Raw genomic sequence first — 22355 nt, forward strand, 5'->3', positions numbered from 1 at the left:
TTGTGCCTGCCTTTATGAAATTTAGCTATGTTATTATAACGATGTCTTTGCAATGAGGAGCTAAGTTCTTTATGAAAAGAGATGATGTGTTATGCTTCTTTGAATCCGGATCAAGCACTCTTCTGTGTCTTCAGTTAATAAATGCCCTGAGTTATTGCCAAGGCTTCAGATAGCTCAACCAGAATTCTAATAGTAAAGTCTTTGGAAAATAAGTCATTACTTAGGTGATTAACTAGTAGTGTACATTACCTTCCTAAAGTTCCGTCATCCTCACCTTCTCTCTTCTCCATTCCCATTCCCAGCACCATCGATCATTATAGCACTTCATCAACTCTAAGGTGCCATCTACTTTAAGCCTGTTATGTTATGAACTAGTAAGAAAGAAAAAATTCTGCTAATTAAACTGTAATATGGTGCTTTTGTTGAAAGTTATTTTGACTTACTCTGCTTATACATGAAAAATGCATAAAATTAAAGTGAGCTGATTTAGGTACTTGTAAAAATACACATTCAAAGCCTGACTCTTCCAAATGATTTTTGAGTCAGTTTTCCAAATTTTTGTTTTCCCACGTGTCATTGAGAATGTTAGTGACAACAGCCTTCTTTAGTGTGTTCCATTATTTTCCCATCACTCATTCTGGTTTGGTGGTCGTGTTTTCTTGACAATACTACAGACTGCCAACAGAAGGCTGGACATCTCTCAGTGACACAAAGGAAACGTGCTTCATCCACTCTCGGCGTCTTCTCTTTTAAGTCGTGGAAAGCATTGGTCGTGGTGTGCAAGTAACTATGAAATTGTGGTCATTTTCTCAAAAAGAGATACTTTATCAGTGCCAAATGTATCCCCCATTACTCCATTTCTGGGGTTTTCTGCATTCACAATCACCTTATCAGTGCTAATCACAGTCTATTTGTTTTGTAGACATTTTCTGTGGCACATGAGGAACTGGCCCTGCAGTCACGCTGTGGCTGTGCCAACGGTGCTAATGGCTGTGACTAAGTTCTCATGTGCACAGGCGGCAGCAGCCGCAGTACAGCTATCATTTGACCGTCAGCACTTGTAAGACCAATCTTGACCTCAGCAAAGTCACATGGTGACTAAGTGTCTTGGAGTTGATGAAACACATTATTTTGTTCCTAGGCTCTTAGTGTAGTTTTCTAACTGGTCTCCTTAACTCCAGATATGAACATGATGTACATTTTAATCTTTCAAAACCTCTGTTAAAATGCCAACAGCTCTCCAGATAAAGTACAAAGTCTATCAGGGATCTGCATTTCTACTTGCCTTTCCCACTTCGTCTTCCACTAACTCCCTCCATAAACCTTCTAGTCTGTCCCAAAGGTCTGTTCCTTCTCCTCTAATCATAGAAATGATGTGAAAATCGAAGATTTGAAATCCACCCTTTGCTGAAGTCTATGTAGGAATTATTACTCCCTCACTCCCACAGCCAGTGCATCAATGACTCCTACAGACCAGCCTCCCAAACACATCCAAATCCATCTCTTCTTCTTCTCTACTGCTACATCCTAATTCGTGGCATCCTCACTGGCTTCTCAGTGGCACCCACTGGGCTCCTAGTTTCTGCTCTTTCCTTTATAATCCATTTTCCATACAGCAGCTAGAGCAGGGGTGGGCAAACTTTTTGACTCGAGGGCCACAATGGGTTCTTAAACCGGACCGGAGGGCCAGAACAAAAGCATGGATGGAGTGTTTGTGTGAACTAATATAAATTCAAAGTAAACATCATTACATAAAAGGGTCCGGTCTTTTTTTTTTTTTTTTTTTTAGTTTTATTCATTTCAAACGGGCTGGATCCGGCCCGCGGGCCGTAGTTTGCCCACGGCTGAGCTAGAGTGATCTTTAAAATGACAGGCTTGTCCAGCTACGAGACCGATGTACCATCTGTGTGCAGAGGACTCAACAGCGTACTTCTTAAAGTTAGATTACCCGCTTCACCCCACAGACAGAAAGACTAAAGGAAGAATGGGTTTGGGTTAGGGGTGTGTAACATTTCAGTTACAGGCCCAGCTGTTTTGGCTCAGTGGATAGAGCGTCGGCTTGCAGAATGAAGGGTCCCAGGTTCAATTCTGGTCAAGAGCACATGCCCGGGTTGCAGGCTCCATCCCCAGTAGGGGGCGTGCAGGAGGCAGCCGATCAATGACTTTCTCTCATCATTGATGTTTCTATCTCTCTCTCCCTCTCCCTTCCTCTTTGCAATTAATAAAAATGTATTTTTTTTAAAAAATTCTTGTTTTAAAAAAAAGAATTCAGTTACTGTCTTTTTGAGTTGGATATACAAGTCTGGAGTGTAAGGGAGAAGTCAGAGCTGGAAACATGACTGTGGACATTCTCCTAAATCGTCTTTATTGTGCGAAGACAGCAAAGTCTGCTTAAACTCTGAGGCACAGCACACAGGGCCTCTCCGGTTACCCTGGTTACTCCATGTCTATTGCTCTCCCTCCCTCTCAGCCCTGACTTAACACACCTTTGCTGCTCAAATTGGATGATGGGCTCCTACCCTCTGGGCCTGTCTGCTGCCTCTGTTGGCACCAACTGCCTTGCAGAAAATTGGCCCATGTGCCCAGCGCTCTGCACTTGGTTGGCACGTAACAAGCATGTGCTGAATGGGTGAATGAGCACAAATTCAGTGGGTTTTCTATTGGTGGTAATTTAAATTCCTGCTTTTATGTTCATGCACAGAGTCGTTATCTTCTGATCCTGAGGTTTTGCTTCAAATTGATGGTGTTACTGAAGATAAACTGGAAAAATACGGTGCCGAAGTGATTCCAATATTGCAGAAATACTCCGAGTGGACACTGCCAGGTTCAGTATACAGCCAGATATGTGTTTTCTGAAAGCCTGTCTTAATGTTAAGCGATGCATCTCACTGGATTAAATCTCTGTGGTTTCCGGGAGTGTTCATGCTTCCGACACCTTGTCACCCTGACGCTCAAGTGCTCAGGGCACCCTTCAGTGGTGTGCCAGCCACCTCTGGCAGGACACCCTGCGGGATGCCAGCTACCAATCCTGCTACTAGGACCCAAAGGAGGACCTTTGAGCCCAGAAGTTGCTGGTTCTGTTCAGGCAAATACCTGGGGAATCCATAGGGCTGGTGCAGCTCCCGGGCCTGCCACCATCTCGCTCTGTGGTCCTTGGCAGGCCACAAATAACTTCTTTGTGCTTCAGTTTCCTTATCTGAGGAAGGAACATGTTATCTGAAAAGCATGTCTAAAGATAAAATGTAAGAGAGGAGTTTAAATATTTTGGAAAAATGAACATGGAATTGAAGTGCTAGATTATCTTATTGTTGTTAGCTGTCGAGAGAATCTGTCCAAGTCAGTGCAGCATTAGCAGATGTTCCCAAAGGTTGCATTAGGCCTGTCACAAAGCATCTCTAATTACGAACTCCATCGCTACTGAGCTATATAGAAAGCACTGGCTAAGAGGACATTGAGAGCAAAGGAAGATGTAGGAGACAGGACACATGCAGAAGTCCTCTAACAGACTGCCGTGTGATAAGACACAACAGGCCAAGTTCAATGTTTTTCCTGTTTCTGTAAGGATCTGGGTAGGGGTTTCTTTTCTAGGCTAATGGAAATAGTAAACAGGCTGAGAAACGAGTGAGCATGTGTTTCAAGTTCTGTCGGTTCATAATCGTTTTTTATTCATTAACAAAATGCTGCAAAGAAAGGTTTTCATACATTCCTCAGTATCGTCATTATTCCATTAAAGGCCTTGCTTAGACGATTGTGACAGTCCCTTGGGAACTTCATGTTTGTTTACCATAGTAACTTGTTGGGAAGGGTTTTTCCCACATGAGACAGGGCTGCTCTGTGGAAGCAGCCGGCCTGGTGATAATTGCTGCCACTATTGAGGGACAGGCTCTGTGCGAAGAGCTTTGTCTGTTTGGTATCACTCAGTCCTCACAACACCCATTTCACAGGTGGAAATGGGTGAGGCCTTTTCATATCCCCAAAGTCCCACAGCTGGGGTGACAGCGCTCTTTGCCCCAGCTACAGTGCCTTTCTGTGGGAACCAGTGTTGGAGGGACAAGGCCCGTCCTGTCCTGTCTACTGGGCAGCAGGGTAGCCTGAGGGCGAACCAAACCAGCCAGGAAATACCTCCCTTCAGAAAATGGAGGAATGAATTTGTCTGTGGGGGTTTCATGTTCTTTCCCTGTGTTGGGATGCCAGTACCTGTGGAAGTTACCGTCTTCTTGAAGTGTGTGCTGCCATACAGACCCATTTCCTGCATGGTGTGTGAAATGTGCCAAAATATTATGCAAAGAGGTGTTTTTGTCTTTGAGGAGTAAAATACGGCCTGGAAGTTTCTGACACTCATTTACTAAATAACTGATGTTCAGAAGGAAGGAACAGAGCATAGTTTATGTTTCTCTTATATCGGGTTATTTTTTCAGCATATGTAAATTGACAAATAAAATTTATCTTTTATATAGCACATTATACTTTTAAAAGAGCTTAACAGGATTAACTGCCCAAATAGTAACGGGTGTAGGTCATACACATAGAGTAGGAGCTAAACCTGAGATCTCTAGTTGAGTTAAAGAGAATCACAGATTGTTTTTTTTCAATATATATTTTTATTGATTTCAGAGAGGAAAGGAGGGGGAGAGAGAGATAGAAACATCAATGATGAGAGAGAATCATTGATCAGCTACCTCCTGCACGCCCCACACTAGGGATCAAGCTTGCAACCCGGGCATATGCCCCAACCGGGAATCGAACTGTGACCTCCTGGTTCATAGGTCGATGCTCAACCACAGCCACACTGGCCAGGCTCACAGATTTTTTTTTTTTTTTAATGAATTCTTAGCCTCTGTCTTTAAAAAAATTAATTGCCATTGAGCACTTTGGGGCTTTGTGAAATAAAAAAAAAAAAAAAAAAGTTCAGTTCCTGCGGAATTGTCAAACCCAGGTGGCAAGAAGACACCAGGAAAGCAGGTAGGTGTCAGCTGAACTGCGTGTGTTGTGCGTCTCCGTGTAGACGAACGACACTGGGACCAGCAGGCATCACCAGTAAATGTCTGCGTTGTCCATTTGCAGTTGAGGACAGCTCCCCACAGATGAGCCCACCCAGCAGCAGAAGCGCCAGGAATGGCTCGGAGGAGTGCGATGAGGAAACACCTATATCCTCTCACTACTTTGCAAATAAAACCAAAAATGAAAGAAAGCGGAAAAGGATGCCAGCCTACCAAAGGTCTAAAAGGAGAAGAACTGGTGGTGGTGATTTCAAGACAAAAGGGTAAGTTCTGCAATCCAGAGTATAAGGGAGAAAAGTATAAAAGTGCAACTGCTTTGGTTTTCTTTGAATCACTTATTAAAATAAACCATTGTTAAGTGTTGCTTGATTCAACATTTGCTTTAGCTTTCATTTTTTTTTAAAAAATATATTTTATTGATTTTTTACAGAGAGGAAGGGAGAGAGATAGAGAGTTAGAAATATCGATGAGAGAGAAGCATTGATCAGCCGCCTCCTGCACACTCCCTACTGGGGATGTGCCTGCAACCAAGGTACATGCCCTTGACCGGAATCGAACCTGTGACCTTTCAGACCGCAGGCCGACGCTCTATCCACTGAGCCAAACCGGTTTCGGCTAGCTTTTATTTTATGTATTTATTTTTTAACATATTTTTATTGATTTCAGAGAGGAAGGAAGAGGGAGAGAGAGATAGAAACATCAATGATGAGAGAGAATCATTGATCGGCTGCCTCCTGCACGCCCCTGACTGAGGATCGAGCCAGCAACCTGGGCATGTGCCCTAATTGGGAATCAAACTGCAACCTCCTGGTTCATAGGTCAACACTTAACCACTGAGCCGTGCTGGCTGGGCTGCTTCAGTTTTTAAAAATAATCTACTCCTAAGTTGATTATCACTAAAATTTTCTAGTTTATAAAAACTCCAATTTTGACTTTAACTTAGAAAAAAAATTTTTTATAATTGCTCTTCTTGAGTCTTTTCCACCTAAAATACTATAAATCATATACTAGCTGAATAAACAGAAACTTTTGTTTCCTCCTTACTTTTATGATTCTGTCAGTACTTGCTGTACTAATTGTATTGCCGCAGATCTATGGGCCTCCACTTGGAGGCCCTGCACACTCCCTGCCTTTCATCCATACCTGGGAAAGCCCCCCTCCCAATGTGCAGGGCAGCAGGGAAGAGTCCACAACAGGAAAATCAAAAGCTCAGGCAAGCCCTAACCGGTTTGGCTCAGTGGATAGAGCGTCGGCCTGCGGACTCAAGCGTCCCAGGTTCGATTCCGGTCAAGGGCATGTACCTTGGTTTCGGGCACATCCCCAGTGGGGGGTGTGCAGGAGGCAGCTGATTGATGTTTCTCTCTCATCGATGTTTCTAACTCTCTATCCCTCTCCCTTCCTCTCTGTAAAAAATCAATAAAATATATTTAAAAAAAAAAAAAAGCTCAGGCAAGCCAGTCTTACGAGAGACTGTGCAAATGGCTTCCATCCTCCCTTTCCTACATGTGCCTACCCCCGGGCTGGGACTCACCTGCTATGGGCGCTGTTAGCACGCCCAGGGGGAACAAAGGCAGTATTGTCAGGTGCTGGGTGATGATCTGGGCAGTGTTCGTATTTCTTCATCGTTGCACTGCTTCACCCAGCCCCTCTCCCTGTCTTCTGCAAGGACACTCTCTGTCCTCGCCAGGAAAGTGAGGTCTGGCAGGACCGTGACCATCCCAGCAGCCTGGGTGACCGCCTCCCAGATAACTGCATATTGTCCCAGAGATGCTTACAGAAAAGGGAAAGAAGTCCTTAGTCAATTTCTGCAAGCTGTTGTGTTTTTTCTTTTGCAGTTTTTTGTAACTCTCTTCCTTCTGGGTAATAAAAAAATTTTTTTTTTGAGTGAGGGAAGAAAGGGGAAGGCAAATGTTACCAAATTGTCACTTTCTTGTTAAGTCCATAAACAAACATCTTGCATGTGCTAATTCTTCTGCCAGGATACAGAAATTAAAGGCATTAGTAAATGTTAGTTTAATTTTGTGGTTTTTAATGCTCAAGTGACCAGCAGATGTTCTTCGGTGGGGACATTTTATTTTCTTCATTTATTCCTTCGTTTTGGGAAATACTCATTTCCTCAGGAGCCCACACAGAGTAAGAGTCCTTAAAAGGCATGTGGTCCAGTCCCCTGGACGTTATGATGTGGAAATAAGGCCTGGCCTGGGGAACTTCTGCAAGATTGAACCAGCTCAGTTTACAGCTAGGACTTGGACAGTGGCTCGCCCACACCTGCCCAGAGCATTATTTTTTTTTTAATCCTAACCCGAGGATATTTTTCCATTGATTTTTTTTTTTTTAGAAAGAGTGGAAGAGAGAGGGAAAGACAGAAAGAAATATCAGTGTGAGAGAAACACATTGATTGGTTGCCTCCTGCACCAAACTACAGGAGCCCAGACCAGGGTCCGGGCCAGAGAGGACCTGCCACCGAGGTACATGCCCTTGACCAGAATCGAACCTGGGACTTCTCGGTTCTCAGGCCGACGCTCTATCCACTGCACCAAACCAGCTAGGGCCCAGAGCATTTTCATTTCTGCATGTAGTCCCTGGAAAGTCCTTAGCCATGGTTATGATTTCATTTTTACTTGTTAGAACAAAGCAAACCATATTTTATTGGTTCATTGCCATTGGCTCCCTTATTCCATTTTCACAGCTTTTGTCTATTGAGGGAAGCACTTTGCCCTGTGGCCTAGAACCTGATCTAACCAGAAGTCAGGAAGCTCAGTCAGTCCCAAAGCCAGTCCCAGTTTTGGTGCTGGTTTTTAATCAGCCTGTGCGTCTGTGATGGGATTCTTCTCTGATCCCTGCGCCTAAAACCAGTCCGTTTTGTGCCTTTCTTTTACCTTTTCACAGCCTCTTTGTGTCTGTATTCATTCTCCTCGTTTCCCCAGAGCCTCTCTGAAAGATCCCTCCGGTTCCACTGCTCACCTGGCTGAGAGTCTGCACAATGGGAGGACAAACGTGGCTCTTTGCCAGGGTTCTTACCTCTCCACCCTACCGGAACCGTACCACTTGAGAATAGCACACAATGAACAAATTTTGTTCCCAAGTTGTGTTGCCAGCTCTCTAAGTGGGAGTAAAATGGATGGCCTGGGTGAGACGGAGGCTGCTGTTGGCAGATTCATTCTGTAAATCAACAGAAACAGCAGGTTTTTGCTCTGGACTTAGTATCTCAGCAGGAAATGTGCATAGGGAAACGCAGGCTGCGTTAGCACATCTTTGCCAGTTCTGTGGTCATACTGCCCTGGAGCAAGAGTTGAACAATGTTGAAAAACCACTCTTGACCTAGTCCCACCAGAATGTCATTACCACAGACCAGTGGCCCCCGAATTCAGAGATGGGAGGCCACTTGCCAGACCCGATGCTGTGGAATTCGATGCTGTGGAATTCGTGTTGGGCATGAATTCAGCCTGGTTACAAAGCAGCAGGAAATACTTGTGTAAGAAAAAGGCTTCTATAGAGAATGCTGCCGGCTGTTATCCTTGTAAACATGCGGCCCTGTGGGGTTTTTTTATTTATTTATTTTACATTTTATTGGGGGTGGGAAGGAGGAGGAAAGAATAGCTATTATCTTCAGGCCAGTGAGGGAAGTGAGGTGCTTGAAGGACTTTGTAATAGGCTGTGGCAAGGGCTTCTTCCCCGACTGTAAAGGCAGCGAGTGGGCGGTACAAGAACACAGACCTGGGAGTGTAGGCAATCCAGCAAGCTGCCGGCGACGTGGCGGTGACAGAGACGTGCCAGACCCGAGCCCTCGCGGGCTCCCCAGGGAACCACATCTGCAGCCTTCCCCCGGCTGGGGCCGGGCAGGAAGAGGCTCAGCTCTGCTCCGCCCCCATCTCCATGCACGCAGCCACCTTCTCTGGACTGTGCAAGCACGGTCATTCCAGAGTGTATTGTCCAGGCATTTGGGGCCTTAAAACAAGGTACCCGTACTTTCTTTATTTGATCAGAATAGGCCTGGGCTCTGTTGTCCCAAGGGAGAGGTCCGATTATCAGCTATGAAAGGTGTAGGTGGAGCGAAGGCACATGATTTGCCCTCAAGTCACAGAATTCAGGAACAGTCCTTGACATTTTAGGGAGATAAATTCATCTGAAGAACAGCAGAGTCCTTTCCTCCTTGAGTTGTAAAGGAAGCTGACCTTAACCCTGGGGGTTACAGGCAGAGAGACATGTCAGACCAAAGAAAATCATGGGTTGTGTAGCTCTTTCCAGGTTAAGAGGAAAAAAAAAAAGACTGTTTTTTGGGGTTTTATATAACATTTCAATTTTCTTTGTCACATTTTAGGAGATCCACCACGTGCAGAAAGATATCTCCTAAAACTAAATCCTCCAGCATCCCCGGGCCAACGTCAACTGCACGTGGTTCTCAGGCGGCAGCAGGAATCAGTAGAAAATTGGGGATTATGGCTCCACCAAAGCCTGTGAATAGACCGTTCCTCAGGCCGACATATGCATTTTCCTAACAACCAAATCTCAATGTACAGCGATCTTGTTTCTTGTTTGTCAGCATCTGACCATCTGTGAATATAAAGCTGTTACTTTTGTTATGCCATTTGTAATTTTTACCCGTATCTATTAATGCTTAAATAAATGCTTGGGGTGACAGTTCTATTTTTAAAGTAAACATTTTCTTTTGAATAAGCATGATTTGCTGCCACTGCAAGCCTTGTGGCTGCTGATTCTGAGAATGTCTGAAGCAGCAGCTGAATCATCTCAGTGAGAGAAATTCCAAGCACGCGTGAAACACAGAAGCTGAAGGAAGAGACACGCATGGGACGTAAAACTGTAGAAGGCGTAAGCAAAATTAGAAGACAGACAGAAAACAGGGGAAAAATATGACAAAGGAGTAATATCTGCAATATACAAAGAGCACCTATAAATCATTAAGAAAAGACAGACCAGTAGAAAAAAGGGTGTGAATAGGTTCTTCTCAGAAGAAGAAATAAAAACAGCCCACAAATATGTGGAAAACACTCAATCTGCCTCGTTAAAAATATGAAGTAACACAGTGAGGTGCCATTTCATTTTGCCCATTGAATTGTCAGCATTAAATAATATCCCAACATCTGGGAACAACAAGAAAATGGTCAGACACTCTGTTGGTGAGAATATGTTCAATGTTGGTGTCATCCTTCGGTACTAGGGGGCCTTACCCTATAAGACCCTTCATGAATAGTCTTAAAGTGGAATTTTGGCACCTCTTATCGGAGCTCCAGTACCCCGTTTTTGGAGAAGTCTTGTTTCTGAGCTCTAAGTAACTTTGGTGTCCCACTTCTTGACCTCAGTCAAGAGGGTAGAGCTGGGGAGGTCCTGGCTGGGCCGCAGGTGTTAAGGACAGAGTGGCTGGGAGCCTTGTGGCCTCTGCCTGGGGACTGGGTATGGGGTAGACCCTGCTCCCACTCTAAGGGACCACCCTTGGAGCTGCACACCTACTGACTGCCACCTGGGACCTTAGTGTGACGCATTTAACGGAGGAGACTGGCTGGACAGGAGGCCGCTGGGGGCTGTTACCTCAGGTGCCTCCCAGAGCTGACGTTTTTCGAGAAACCAACCTTCCAGCAAGTCCTGGCAAGTGGCCAGAGAACCTTCTTGGAGGAAAGGAAATGGAGGGCAGAGTAGCCAGTAGATGAGGCTGCTGGGACAATGCCCCCCCCGCCCCGTGAGGCCACCGTGCAGAGTTGGCAGTGCCCAAGGACATCTGTCAGGAGGTCATACCCTTCCACCAACAGGAGTGCTGGCTTTGAGGGGTCAGGGGCAGCCCCTGCACAGAGCTGGTGTCACAGATGTTGAGTCACTTGCCGGCTCTGACCTCATTCATTCATTCATTCCTGTATTGAGGACCTCATCTGCCTGGACAGTGGAGACTGCTAGCCCCTCAGGAGTGTCCACTCCGCCTCTAGGGGCTCCCGGGCAAGGGGACGATGGGTAAAGGCAGTGCCGGGGGAGCCCCAGGTGACGGAGTGTAGAAGCTTTGAGCAGCCAGCACTGTCACCTCCATCTTTATCACATCCCCGAGGCTAGAGCTAACTCATCCCCACCCTGCAGCAGGAATCTGTGGCCTGGAGACCTTTGACCTTTGACCAGGATCAAATGGCAGGGCCAAGTCCAACACCCAGCTCTTCTTAAAAATTTCTGGGTTGGAACAGGCTCTTCAATACCTGCGAGCACAGAAAATACAGATCCCCTGGAGAACGTGTCTGCGTCCACTCCGGGCAATCGCAGGAAGACCGAAGCCACTGACTTGCCCTGACCAAAACCAGGGCCTCTGGCAACCGCAAAGATGGTGACCGCAAAGCCACTCCAGGCTGGGCCCTGGTCAGGGCCTCTACGGGTGCAGAGATCACCACCCGGGAAGAGGGGAGGGGCCAAGTCCACCCAGGGCTTCCAGCCTAGGGCGGTTCACTGGCTCACCCTCCTCATCCCTCTGGAATTCACTGGGAGGACTGGAATCTGACTCCAGCTACATACACCCTCTCCCACCACAGCAACTCACTCTCAAGAGTTGACAGGTCCTTGCTTTTAACCCCCAGGGACAGGGGACCCACTGCCTCACGGGAAGAGGAGAAACATGGAGAGCCTACTCCATGCCAAGGGCTGTTCTAGGAACTTCCACATAATTTACTCTTTTTATCTCTCCCCGTCCCCCCACCCCCCCAACAGCCCTGGGAGGCAAGCACAGGATATTGGCCTTTTTTTTTTTTTTTTTTTTTTTTGCAAAAAATTCAGAGAGGTTATGTAATGGCCCATACCCACACAGCTAGGAAGCGGTGGTAAGTAGGGTGACCTACATCCCAGTTTGCCCTGAAAAGTCCCAGTTTACATCTGCCGCCCTGGTGTAATAGTTAAGGCAGGGCCTTTTCATTCTCGGAAGCCCTCAGTTTGGACAATATAAGGAATCCAAGCCAACCTCTCCCACCCCCATTTTCCCATCCAGAGCCCCAGGGGCCCCCTGCTCAGCACTGTAGGCTCCTGGGGCAATTCTCCAGCCCAGCTGAGCTGCGGTTTTTCCCCAGAAGAGGAAGCGGGGGCTGTGGTCCAGGTCCCCTTGCTCTTAAGAAACTGCTGCTTCTCTTCCCACAGCTGGGAGCTGCTCAGAGGCCGCCCTGTCTTTGGGAGGCTCCCCGAGTCCCAGCCCGGACTCTCCAGCTCTAAGCAGCAGCCATGGGGTTCACCGTGCCCTGGGCTCCTGCCTTAGCAGAGGACAGTCACCTGGGGGCCCTCCATGGAGGCCAGGGTGGAATCCACTCGATGCTCCTCCCTGCAGCAGTCACGGCCTCCGTGTGGCCTCACTGGGTTCAGAGAGGCCGGCTAGGGGGATGTCCTCGGAGACCCACTGGTTGAGCCGGCCCCGCTAGGGGCTCCAGGCCATGGGCTCAGCCCTTGGTGGCTGCGAGGGAAGGATTCCATTTCTGCATCTGGGCAGGGCAGCACCACAGTCGCTAGGATAAAGTTAGCCTTTAGAAAGCCCTCATTTTCCTGCTCTTCCCAGCCCACAACAGCTTTCCTCTGCGAGACCCGTGCTCTCTGTTGGCAGGAGAGGAAGGAGGGAGGGGACAAACTCCCAGGGAGTGGGCCCCTGTCCTCCCGGTCACTGCAGAGAGGACAGGACAAGAAGGTAGAACCCCCAGGAGAGGAGGTGCCCTCCCCCCCCAGGCAGGGGTGAGGGCCAGAGGCTGGGTCCCTGTGGCCTGCAGGTGTGGCAGATGGGGTGTTGGCATCATCACAGCTTGGTCCTACCTCCCACAGAAGATTCAGTGACCTAATGGCCCCTAGGCCTAGACCTGTTCAGGATGCAGTTCAGCCTGACTGGTTTGGCTCAGTGGATAGAGCGTCGGTCTGCGGACCAAAGGGTCCCAGGTTCGATTCCAGTCAAGGCCATGTACCTTGGTTGCGGGCATGTCCCCAGTGGGGGGTGTGCAAGAGGCGGCTGATCGATGTTTCTCTCTCATCGATGTTTCTAACTCTCTATTCCTCTCCCTCCTCTCTGTAAAAAAATCAATAAAATATATATTAAAAAAAAAAAAAAAGGATGCAGTTCAGCCCCGCTGTCTGTCCCTGTGGGTCCCCACACAGGCCGCAGGCATCCCTCAGTCTGTCCTGGGCCCACATTCTCAGTCTCTGCCAGGAGCCTCGAGGCCCCACGATGGCCAGACCCTGGTGGAGCTCGCAGGTCCCTGCCTCCCATGGTGACCCTTCGTGGGACACAGAACAGCCAGGAACCTCAGTGGCGACCTTCACTGCAGTCAGAAAGGGGCTGAAGAGCTTCTGTTAACAGACTTTGAAATCTCAACCTGCCCTTGCTGGTCTGACTCAGTGAATAGAGCGTCGGCCTGCGGACTGAAGGGTCCCAGGTTCGATTCCAGTCGGGGGCACATGCCCAGGTTCCAGGCTCGATCCCCAGTGTGGGGCATGCAGGAGGCAGCCGATCAATGATTCTCTCTCATCATTGATGTTTCTTTCTATTCCTCTCTGAAATTAATTTTTAAAAAAACTTTTTTTTTTTTTTTAAAGAAATCTCAACCTGGAAGGAAGCCCTTCTGAGAAACAGACCTAAGGCTGGAGTCTCGCTCGCACCCAGCACCCCCAGGCCTTCTCAGCGAGCAGCCGTGAGCCTTTCGTGACCCGGGAGGCAGTAACCCTGTAACCTCAAGACAGAAGCGTGAGTGTCTGCGGCGGCCGTGGTTTAACAGTTCGTGCCAGACACAGGCCGCCCACGTGAGCCCCACTGCGACTCGCCGCCTGCATGACTGCACGCGCACTGCGAACAGACACCACGCGCCGTCTGCCCCCAAGGTTCCCAGCACCCAGCCCAGCGACCCTGCTCCTTCCGAACTAGCTGAGTGATCTTTGCAAGCTCAGGCCTCTCTGAGCCTCAGTGTCTCATCCGTACAATGAACATCATGCCGGGTCCCTGCCTCCCAAAGTGGTTGTGGGCACTCTTTTGGTCCATCAACAGTTGGTGGCCAGGACACGGAGACCCAGGCATAGCCCTGGTCCTCGGTGAGGTCACGATCAGCGAGGGCAACAGCCAATGCTCTAACCCCCCGGGAGAAGAACAGAAGCATTATCGGGGAGTTGGGGTGCAGTGGGAGCCCCCAGCTGAGACCCAGTCCAGTCTGGGAGTCACAAGAAGTGAAGTTGGAGCCTTGAAGAGTGGGGAGGAGTTGAGAACAAGAGGAGACTGCAGGTGAAAGGGAAGTGCAGAGGTAAAGGGCTGGGGGTAGGAGGGAGCTGGGCCGGAGAGGGCACTGCCTAGGGCAGTGGTCGGCAAACCCATTAGTCAACAGAGCCAAATATCAACAGTACAACTATGGAAATTTCTTTTGAGAGCCACAGTTTTTAAACTTAAACTATATAGGTAGGTACATTGTTATTCACTTCATTAGGGTCCTCCTAAGGCTTAGAAAGAACCACACTCAAGGGGCCAAAGAGCCGCATGTGGCTCGTGAGCCGCAGTTTGCCGACCACTGGCCTAGGGCTTAGGACAGGCCAGAGGGGGCAGATGAGCCTGTGGAATTGCTCCCAGCTGAGGAATGTGGACTGGTCCCCAGGGGAGGCCCCAAAACAGGAGAGACAAGGTCTGATCTGAGCAATTAGAAAAATTGCTCTGACCCAGGGTCACCAAGGGATTGAAGAGGGTGGGGCTGGACGCCTGCAAGCGGGCAGCAGGCTCTCATTTGTCCAGCGAGAGTCCTAGCAGCCTTCAGGGTAACAGGTGACAGGAATGGACAGAGCCCACTGGCCCGGGAGGGGATGTGGGGGAGGGTGGGGCTGTCCCATGCTTTGAAGACACCCCAAGAGATGATGTTCCTCATCTGAGACCAGCAGTCCCTGTCCCTCCCAGTCAGAAGAACGCTCTGTTGCCTGAGTGGTCAATTTGGGGGCCCCTGCTCCAGGTCCTATCTCAGCCCCCTGGACAGAGGATCTCCTACAATGTATGGAGTGTGCATGTACGCATTCACTGCCTCCACGCTTGGCAAGTAATTTCTCAACTGCACACTTCCCCAACGCCCCAAAGCTAACTGTGTAACAATTTATTTTTTACTTAAGAGCATGTGATGACTGCTTCTTACTGACCCGGGAAGTCCCCCACGGCATGTTGTTAGCAGGACATACCACTGTCCACTGCTGCCACGCAGCCCAGCCGGGACCTTGGTCCCCACGTGGGCTGCAGGGAGGGCCGTGCACACACACGGTGCTCAGCAGTTATGTCTCGTAAAACACAGCTCCTTAAAAAAAAAGGCTACAGACAACATGGCTAGTAAAGCTCTGTCATTTTTTTTTTTTTAATATATTTTATTGATTTTTTACAGAGAGGAAGGGAGAGAGATAGAGAGTCAGAAACATCGATCAGCTGCCTCCCGCACAACCCCCACCGGGGATGTGCCCGCAACCCAGGCACATGCCCTTGACCGGAATCGAACCCCTCAGAAGCTCTGTCATTTTTATAATCAGAATAAAGCCAGGGCCCACCTCGGGGACCCCATTCCTGGGCAGAAAGCGACACTTCCTCGCTTGGCCACCCTCCTCACTTTGAGGGGACACGTGTCCCGGGTTGGGTCACCTGCCCAGTGACACTGGGAGCACAGTAGGAACTCTGGCTAAAGGAGAGGGTACTGCACAGGGGAAGGGAGAGCAGCCAGCCTCCAAGGACCCCCACCCACAGGTCCTGCACTTCCTCCTCTGGCCTGAGCTGCAGTCCGCGCTTTGCCCCACACCGGCATTGTGGCCGGGAGGGCCCGCCTCACAGCAGTGCCTAACAGCATTTGTTGGATGGTGGGGTAGATGAAGGGAACCCCTGATGGCATCTGCCTAGACCCGTGGTCGGCAAACCGCGGCTCGCGAGCCACATGCGGCTCTTTGGCCCCTTGAGTGTGGCTAGTCCACAAAATACCACATGCAGGCGCGCACATACAGTGCAATTGAAACTTCGTGGCCCATGCACAGAAGTCGGTATTTTGTGGAAGAGCCACACTCAAGGGGCCAAAGAGCCACATGTGGCTCCCGAGCAGCGGTTTGCCGAGCCGCAGTTTGCAGACCACTGGCCCAGACTGTCCTCCCCAGGGGAGGATGGGGGCAGCGCCTGGGGCCTGCTGGGCCTTAGACTCTCGCAGCCCGCGTGGCAGTGCCAGGCCTGTGGAGCATGGTGGCAGGCTGGTCACTGAAGGCTTCACCCCATCACCACTTATGTTGGCTTTCCCCAGACAAGTGAACGTGGCCTCAGTATTCACTTAGATTTCCGGGTGTGTGTCTGTGTGTGTGTGTGTGTGTGTGTGTGTGTGTGTGTTTTGGGTTATTACTGTCTTATGCTCAGAAATCCCGATGTCCCCATTTATTCGTTTGGAGGTGTTAAGACTTGCACAATCACCAGCTTTGGTTTCCAGCTCCCTGGCCTCCTTTGTACCTGGCGTCCACTCCTGTGGGGGGAAGGCTTTGGGGGGACCAAGATGCATGCAGGGGTGAAATTCAAACTTCAGTCCTTCCTACCCGTGCAGAGCTTCACATTCCCAGCCGAGAGGGCAGAGGCCCAGGCAGTGGCTTTAACAGCTTCGGCGTGACAGGAGGGCCCGGAAAACACGGCTTCGGAGTCAGCGGGTCTGCTGGGGCCCAAGGACCTGCACGCCTAGCAAGCTCCCTGCTGATGCTGCTGCCCGCCCCACCTCGGCCCACGTGTTCAGAACCACTGGCCTCAGCAGAGAAAGGGAACCGGGAAGCAGGTGTCAGCCCTCAGGGTGAGTGCGAACCTCAGCTTCTGGGAATTTTCGCTTGGGGCCTTGGGAGGTGTCCTCTCCATCCCTGGTTTCCCACGATGGCTAAGCTGCCTCGCTCTGCGGTCGGGTGAGACGGAACTGTCGACAAGGTGTTTCAGGATGTGGAACAGCCTTGCTTGGGGGGAGCCGTTTGCAGGAAAGGGTCTGGTGTCAGGAGAAAGCCAGGGCTCCAAAGCCGCCTCCAGCCGCAGTGTGCATCTTAAAGGGACACTCAGCCACAGGAAGCGGGAGCAGAGCCTCCGCTCCCAGCAGGCGCTTTGCTGAGTGAACTGGAGGCAGGACCGGTAGGAATGAGTGTAAGCTGACATTTCCCAGGCCTCGCCAGCCTGTGGGGTCACATGGGGTCATCTTACCCCCCCAAATTTGCCTGAGAGTGGAGTTCTGTCTCCCTGCCAGGCCAGGCCAATGCCACGTCATGATGTGATCCTTTGAGGACTCCCTGACAGGGGGCGTGGGGTGCCAATGTGTTACAGAGGCTTTCCAGAAAAACATCTTTTCTTTTTTTTTAATCCTCACCCGAGGATATTTTTCCATTGGTTTTTAGAGAGCTGGAAAGACAGAAAGAAACATCCATTTGAGAGCAACACATCAATTGGTTGTCTCCTGCGTGTGCCCTGACTACGACCCAGGCCTGGGAGGAGCCTGAAACCGAGGTATGTGCCCTTGACCAGAATTGAACCCAGGACCCTTTGGTCTGCAGGCCTGCACTCTCCACTGAGCCACACTGTCTAGGGCTGGAAACACATCTTTTTTGTGTTTACTTAAAGCAGGTTCTCAACCTGTGGGTCGCGACCCCTTTGGCGGTCGAACGACCCTTTCACAGGGGTCGCCTAAGACCATCCTGCATGTCAGGTATTTACATGACGATTCATCACAGTAGCAACATGACAGTGATGAAGTAGCAACGGAAATAATTTTATGGTTGGGTCACAACATGAGGAACTGTATTTAAAGGGCCAGAAGGTTGAGAACCACTAAAGCCTGCCCTCTACCTAGGTCCAATAGGACCCAGCTGCCCAACTGGGAACAAAGTCTCAGAACAGCATGGGGCCAGCCTCCCCCAGCTGTGAGTGTCCCCAGGTCATAGGCAGAAGGACTGTGGCTCTGCAGTCAGAGTGCTGGAAGGTAAAGGCCAGTGGAGTCGGCTTACTGTGTGACATTGAGTAAGTTACTTAACTTCTCTGTTCCTCAGAGATCATAATAGCCTAACCCTATGGGATTGGTTATGAGCATCTAACAAGACACTGCGTGGTCAGCATGTAGCACAGCGCCTGCCACTCTCCTAGCATGAGCTGTTGTTAGAGCGTAGACCCACTCTACATATTAGTTGTTTGTTGCACGCATTTGTGCAGAAGTTGACTGGCGAGTGAACTGGACATAGTTTTCACTCAGTGGGTTCACCATTCTTGAATTCATCCTTTTGTAAGATCCCTTTTAGAAAAAGAAGCCTCCTGCCCTGACTGGTTTGGCTCAGTGGATAGAGCGTCACCCTGTGGGCTGAAGGGTCCCAGGTTCGATTCCGGCCAAGGGCATGTACCTTGGTTGTGGGCACATCCCCAGTCGGGGGTATGCAAGAGGCAGCTGATCGATGTTTCTCATCGATGTTTCTAACTCTCTATCCCCTTCCCTTCCTCTCTGTGAAAAATCAATAAAATATATTTTAAAAAGAAGCCTCCTTCAGGCATGGCCACACCCAGCTCTCAAACCATCACAAGCATCTAGATATCAGAGATTGGCATATAGTACCCCCTAACCTAGGAGGTCTCAATCCAGACCCCTGGGTGATCAAAAGATAGGCATGAGAGGGTGTATAAGCCCTTAAATTGTATGCACTGGTTTTGTGTGTCTGTGCAGGTTTCTGGAAGAGGGGCCACGGCTTTCATTGAACTGGCTCCACCAGGTTCCCTGGACAGTGCAGCCACAGCCACAAATACCAGGGCCTTTCCAAAACCGAGACACAGAGCCAAAGATGGGAGCAGCTCAGATCTGCATCTCCTCCCATGAGGGCCAGGCTTTCTCCAAAGTGAGGAGAGAACTTCACACAAGAAAACGGTGAGAGCAGATTAGGAAGTGTACAGCCTCTGGCAAAAATGTGATGACAATTAACCATAATAACCAACTGTCTGCGATGTTGTCAGGGAGATAAGACTCGCGGATCAGTGAGCAGACCTGCCCCAACACCCACCCAGCGAATGGAGTACGTGGCTGGTGGCCATAGAGGCCAAGAATCAGACGTGGGAGGGCGTGTAGAGTCCATGGTGCAGCTCCCGCCAAAAATGGCCGAAGGACCTGCAGAACGGGTGAGTCCAGGCTCTGTCGCTCCTCAGCCACATGGGCCCTTGGCTTCTCTTAGCCTTTCTTTCTTTCATTTTTATGTGTGTGTGTGTCTGTACACACTGAGTGGCCAGATTATTATGATCACCCCATCAAGTACTTCATTGACACTTCCAAAAATACTGAATATTGAAAACTTCCTAAGCAAATACTCTCAAGGTTTTATTATTTTTTTTTCCTTGTCTAATATTTCTAGTTGTTTTATTTTACTTATTTATTTTTTCTAAATATATTTTATTGATTTTTTACAGAGAGGAAGGGAGAGAGATAGAGAGTTAGAAACATCGATGAGAGAAAGACATCGATTAGCTGCCTCCTGCACATCTCCTACTGGGGATGTGCCCGCAACCCAGGTACATGCCCTTGACCGGAATCGAACCTGGGACCTTTCAGTCCATAGGCCGATGCTCTATCCACTGAGCCAAACCGGTTTTGGCTCAAGGTTTTATTATTATTATTTGCATAACTAATTCACTTCATTGTACTGATGGGGTGGTCATAATAATCTGGTCACTTAGTGTGTGTGTGTGTGTGTGTGTGTGTGTGTGTATATTATTGATTTCAGTGAAGAAGGGAAAGGGAGAGAGATAGAAACATCAATGATAAGAGAGAATCACAGATCGGCTGCCTCCTGCACACCCTACACTGGGGATCGAGCCCACAACCTGGGCATGTGCCCTGACCGGGAATCGAACCTCGATCTCCTGGTTCATAGGTCGACGCTCAACCACTGAGCCACACTGGCCAGGCAGCCTTGCCCCCCTGTCTGGGAGTCCTCAAAGGATCATATCATGACGTGGCATTTGCCTGAGTGGACCCATTAAGAGATCCTTTGGGACATTGGTGGCCACGTGGCCTGTCTCCCTCCCCGGAAAGCCCGTGAACCTGGGTGACGTGTTCAGTGTCTGGTGCAGAAGTGGCCTGAGGTCAATCCAGAGTTCGTACTTCCTCCCCAGCTGCACCGTGTCTGATGGGTCAGGTTAGTCCCTGCCTCAAGGTTGCTTCAAGTACAACCCAGTGCATCACACAAGCTGTAGCCATCGTCAGGATTTACACACTCTCAGGACACACTTGGGGGCTCTATCTGCCCTCCTTTGGTAGATGCTGTACAGACGCAGGGCTGGGATTGGCCAATAGAAGGGCCTCTGGGGACAGGTGGGGTGGGAGAGGCCGAAGAGGGGAAAGTTAGCGGGGAAAGAGATGTCCTAGAGCAGTAATGGCGAACCTATGACACCTCTGACACGCGAACTCATTTTTTTGGTTGATTTTTCTTTGTTAAATGGCATTTAAATATATAAAATAAATATCAAAAATATAAGTCTTTGTTTTACTATGGTTGCAAATATCAAAAAATTTCTATATGTGACACGGCACCAGAGTTAAGTTAGGGTTTTTTAAAATGCTGACACGCCGAGCTCAAAAGGTTTGCCATCACTGTCCTAGAGAGAAAAAAATCGCCTCTTTATGTGAGGTTCCTTTTCTCAGCTCCTCACAAAAATCTCCAATGAACTGTTTCTTGGTACGTGACGGAACGGATCTGTTTTGAGCCCAGTGCCTCCGTTACTGAGCGCTGCTGCTGCTTGCGTGCCTTTCCAGGAAATAGTCCTCACCACAACCTGTGGAGAGAGTCCTTTATTTTTCTTGAGGCAGCTGGGGCGCAGAGGGCCCTGAAATGAGTAAGAGGTGGACCCATTAAGGGGTTGTTATGGGCTTCCTGATATCTGTCACCAGGCTAATGGGGCAGAATGGGGACACAGCCAGGGGCAGCCTGGCCCAAGGCCTGAGGGTCCCGGCCCAGTCCTCTCATCAGAGGATCAATCTTCATTGCCCAGTCATGGCCCAAACTGCTCTGCAGCCCCTTCCCTGGGGAGAGGGGGGCCCTCCCCCAACCCCTCTCCAGTGCTAATCTCACATCCCCCACTTCCCTTTTCTTTTTTAAAATATATTTTTATTGATTTCAGAGAGGAAGGGAGAGGGAGAGAGAGATAGAAACATCAGTGATGAGAGAGAATCATTGATCAGCTGCCTCCTCCACGCCCCAGTGGTGGGCTCGATCCCCAGTGTGCCCACCACTGGGGCATGTGCCCTTGACCAGGAATCGAACCATGACCTCCTGGTTCATAGGTTGACGCTCAACCACTGAGCCACGCTGACCGGGCTCCCCCACTTTTCTGATGCTGCTTTCTCAGCAGGATGGCTCCATTGCCAGCTGGCCCGAGGTCATCGCCAGGCCCTCCTCGTGCTAAGAGCAGGGCTGCCAGGCAGTGGGGGAATGGGGTGAGACAGGCATGAGGGGAAGTAGGGTCACTCCTCCGGGGAGGGTTGAGCTTAGTGGTTGCCTTCTGTCTGGCCACACCCCGTGGGGCTCAAAATTCCCTAGGGGCAGGGCTACAAATGTTCCCTCTCTTGGAGACCCAGAGATGGGAGGTCTTCATGCCATGGACAGAGCCCTGCCTGCCCTCGGGGTTAGGGTACTTTAATCTCCAGTCTCCAGCTCTGGGGTTGGCATTTCCAACTTTTCAAGCCTGTCTGTCGCTAATTTGCTGTGTGATCTTGGGCAAGTCGCTTCCCCTCTCTGTGCCTCACCAATAGGATGAATGTCCCATTTGCCCACCCACCCGAACATTCCAGAACTGTGAGATGTTCAGAGTCATGTCCTTTTACGTAACCGGAGCCGCATTCCTTTAACTGGACAAAAATGCAAATGGCTCTGGTAGATGACTCAGCAGTCCCCAAACCCAAACCTGCACACCCACATTGCTTTGGGTGTGGAGGGACAGACCCCACCCAGAACCACAAGATCAGAATCTCTCTGGGCCTCTGGGTGAGCAGCACCTGGATTATGCATTTGGTTTTTTTGGGGTTTTTTTTGTTTTTAAATATATTTTTATTGACTTCAGAGAGGAAGGGAGAGGGGGAGAGAGATAGAAACATCAGTGATGAGAGAGAATCATTGATCAGCTGCCTCCTGAATGCCCCCTACTGGGGATCGAGCCCACAATCCCGGGCACATGCCCTTGACCGGAATTGAACCCGGGACCCTTCAGTCCGCAGGCCGGTGCTCTGTCTACTGAGCCAAACCACCTAGGGCAAGACGTGCATTTGTAAGAGGCCGCCTAGCAGAGGAGTAGACTTTAGAAGGCAGACTGAGGGGAGAACATACTCTCCCTATCGCAATACCTGACACAGTGAGTCACAATGATAAATTGTTTAT

At 49.5% G+C, this 22355-nt stretch overlaps 1 protein-coding gene across 1 annotated transcript in view; it reads left to right on the forward strand.

Moving 5' to 3' along the window:
* The window catches only part of BLM (BLM RecQ like helicase), an 80675-nt gene extending 70647 nt beyond the window's left edge, over positions 1-10028 (forward strand). Inside the window, exons 20-22 of the mRNA XM_070400528.1 lie at positions 2702-2824; positions 5065-5263; positions 9322-10028. Of these exons, the coding sequence (XP_070256629.1) occupies positions 2702-2824; positions 5065-5263; positions 9322-9499 (500 nt within the window). The 3' untranslated portion in view covers positions 9500-10028. The remainder of the gene's footprint in view (positions 1-2701; positions 2825-5064; positions 5264-9321) is intronic.
* Positions 10029-22355: the final 12327 nt, after the last annotated feature.

The sequence above is a fragment of the Myotis yumanensis genome, unplaced genomic scaffold (genome assembly GCF_028538775.1).
Source record: "Myotis yumanensis isolate MYYU_CA2020_CCGP unplaced genomic scaffold, mMyoYum1.0.hap1 SCAF_20, whole genome shotgun sequence".
Taxonomy (NCBI): domain Eukaryota; kingdom Metazoa; phylum Chordata; class Mammalia; order Chiroptera; family Vespertilionidae; genus Myotis; species Myotis yumanensis.